The sequence below is a fragment of the Perkinsus marinus genome, assembly GCF_000006405.1.
Source record: "Perkinsus marinus ATCC 50983 genomic scaffold scf_1104296958914, whole genome shotgun sequence".
Taxonomy (NCBI): domain Eukaryota; phylum Perkinsozoa; order Perkinsida; family Perkinsidae; genus Perkinsus; species Perkinsus marinus.
Genome location: NW_003206607.1, coordinates 137,727 through 140,835, shown reverse-complemented (window position 1 = coordinate 140,835; position 3,109 = coordinate 137,727). Strand labels below are relative to the sequence as shown.

The window sequence follows — 3,109 nt, the reverse complement described above, 5'->3', positions numbered from 1 at the left end:
CCCCTGTCTGGCATGGTCATCTCACTAGTCGGGCAGCCTTCTTCTGATACTCTACAGAATGTGTTGCAATCCCAGGGAGCAGTGGTGGTCCCTGCTGGTGGTTTTAGAGTACTATATGCGGCTAGTGGTTGCGATGTGGCATCAGTTGTCCACGACGTATGTTTAAAAATACCCGCTTTGAAAGGCGTTAAGGGTGCTATTGTTACAACCCTAGATGATAATGATGTTGGCGAGAGAGGTCTGAATGCGTTCCTGATGGAGATCTCTCGTGCCATGGGTTTCCCAATGGTGGCTCTGCCGGCTAACAGTTCCATCGACAGTGTAGCACAATATGTCAGTGCAAGCGCTAAACACCAATAGGCTGTAAACTTCAGCAGTGCACTCCTAATTGTGTCGTCTGTGTCAAGAGCGTTTCAATGAGATTCAGCTGTCTTTGTGTTGTCATGATAGGCTGTGAATCGGTCACGTCCCTCGTGACAGATTCCCACTGTCTGGGCTAGTCAAGAGGACTATCGTGCTTAGTCGTGATACAGGCATTGGAACTCTAGGGAATGGGGGGTGCCCAGCGCTGGTCGACTTTGTAGTGACAGGGTATTATCGCTGTTGATGGAAAAAGTGGACGATATTGCCATTAGGGACAGGAGTAGGATACTGCGAGTGTGACGTCTACTGCCGGAGATGGTCATTGTAGAGATTGGAATAACTAGTTGTGTTGCACTGGTGAGAGTTCGTAATGGGATTTAGTGGGACGGTCGTTGGAGTTGTCTACGAGGTGAAGGTAAGATAGTAGTGGTCGAGGATGTTTACGTGGTATACCGCAGTGGTACGACATGCCTATATGGTCGGGTCTTTTCTTCCATGGCCTTTGGAAACTACTATCTCGCCCTTTTCTTGGGAGATGGCCCTGTACACTCCGAGGGTCTCTATAGGCTTAGCCAGCCTCGAAGGGGTATCACCAATGAGTTTTTGGCATCAGAGAAGCCCAGTTTCTGCCCACTACCTATTTAGGTTCATGACCAACACTATGAACTGCGTTACCCTGTTAATGGAACATGCTTCTCTTTGGTGGTGTCGAAGCCACTTGAGATTGACACCAGTTGTAGAACTAAGGTTGTTGAAATACTCTTTGTTTAGGAGTGTCTGGAGAGTCGTGTTACGTTACTGGACGATAAGACAGAAGACGCTTCAGCATAGTTATTCCAAGTTATCTTTCAATGGTATTCCTGTCACGAGAGGCGGCTTATTCGGGAAGCACCAGATGGTATTCGTCCGACGTGCCGTGCAAAGGGAATAATCAAGGCGAGTGGCTGCCGAGGTCCCTCAGAGGCCTCCGTTGGACGCAGTCTGGGTAAGCCTGTTGTTATTAGAAGCATACAGGCGGTATGCAATGCTTCGCTCGGTTCATTTGGTCCATTGTTTAGCCTCTTCGAAGGTGTCAAGGAGACAGTCAATCCGATCGGTGTGTCAAAAGGTAAGCGTTGTGAGCACCAGGGTCATGACCTCCAAATCTCCAGGGCATTGGTTCTTACTGCCTCCGACCAAGCCGCGAGCTCCTGGTCCTGTCTGTGGTCCTGTACCGCCCAAAGCACAGCAGCAGCGCAGTCTCTGGAAGAACACCCTACAGCCATTAAAGCCATTAAAGACTGTATGTCTCTGAGTACAGGTCGACTTGCTCATTACTCCATTTCAGCCACGAAGTCTGGCGCGCTCCAGCTCGTGCCTTTCATATTTTGGTCGCCATACCAAAGGACATCTGAACCCCGAGACTGTCGCTCGGGCACAGCGTGATGCAGCTGGGCTGAGCACTTGGAAAGCTAGGTGTGTTGTTCAGCGGCTTACACTGGATGCCTTAAAGGAGTTTCATGGATCCTTTCAGGCGATGGCATGCGACCTCCACGTCTTTACCAATCCAACTTGTATGAGAATGTTGTGACGATCGCAAGCTGTTGTGTTGGAGTTGTGGAGGTGTTCGAGGGAAACATCACTACAGTCTATTATGGGACCCTATTTGTCCTTATTGTATTATCGGTTGAAGAGTAATTCCAATTGTTTCAATGAGTTTTTCATCGACTTGAGTCCGTGACCGGTATTTGAAAAGTCATTTTTCGACGAGCTTCCGTCGGCGTTCAATATCACCAATGCTGCGAAAGTTCCACCGAACTGTTATCGCCCACATAGGCTGTCTTTGATAGGCGTGTCGGCCCGACACCGTCGGTGTCGGGCCGACATCGAGGAACTTGAAATGTTCCCGGAGGGAACGAATTTTGGACTTTCAAAACGGTAAGGAACATATTTTCGGCCAATTTTCGGGATTTCCCCCATTATAATCGCTCATTAGGAACATTTTTCCTAGTCTCGGCGGAATCTTAGGAACGTTATTTCTGAGAGCTGGATGACTCCCCTCATGGTCCCCGACACTGTCGGAGACCATGAGGTGACTAGCACCAATTCACTTGATCATGTGCCGAATTCTCAGTGCGCGCAGCAGTAGTCGGGAGTAGTTTACGCTAGTCAGAAGCTATCGGTTAATTCGCACTCGCAACACCACAAAACCCTAGTGGCACGAGGACAAAGCCAATGTGACATGCTAGAACACTAGGATAGAAGTTTTTCAAAAAACCCTGGAGATGAAGACTCGGAGCTTCCCTCTGATGAAGGCGATTCGGATTGACTGTTGCTTACGGATGAAGAACTTCGCGACATTTGACTTTCACTCTCTGATGATCTTGATGGGTTCGAGGATGTGGCGCTCCGAGATGATTCCCTGGAATCACTCCTTGAATGTGTGCCAGAAGACGAGGTGGAATAGGAAGACTCCGATTCATAAGGGTTGTCTTCATCGGACACGGGCTCCTCCGAATGCTGGGCCACAACGAGAGCAATGGCTCGGGGTAGTTCCGCGTCTGGGATGAGCTTCACCTGTAACAGCGTCACGGGGGCTGCCCGCCTATGAGCATCATCTTACCACATGCGCTTGACCTGACAGTTCCACGATTGGGTACACTGGCGCGGAATCTCGTTGAGGAACCCCACTGGGACATTTGATGTCCACCAGTCTACCATCCACGAAAATGTATATACGGCTGTTCAATCCCACTACGAGAGTGAC

General features: G+C 49.5%; 1 protein-coding gene across 1 annotated transcript in view; it reads left to right on the top strand.

The window, feature by feature from the left end:
- The window catches only part of Pmar_PMAR027893 (antibiotic synthetase, putative), a gene marked incomplete at both ends in the record, with an annotated part of 4,988 nt that extends 4,628 nt beyond the window's left edge, over positions 1 to 360 (top strand). Inside the window, one exon of the mRNA XM_002773390.1 lies at positions 37 to 360. Within this exon, the coding sequence (XP_002773436.1) occupies positions 37 to 360 (324 nt within the window). The remainder of the gene's footprint in view (positions 1 to 36) is intronic.
- Between the last annotated feature and the right edge of the window lie 2,749 nt (positions 361 to 3,109).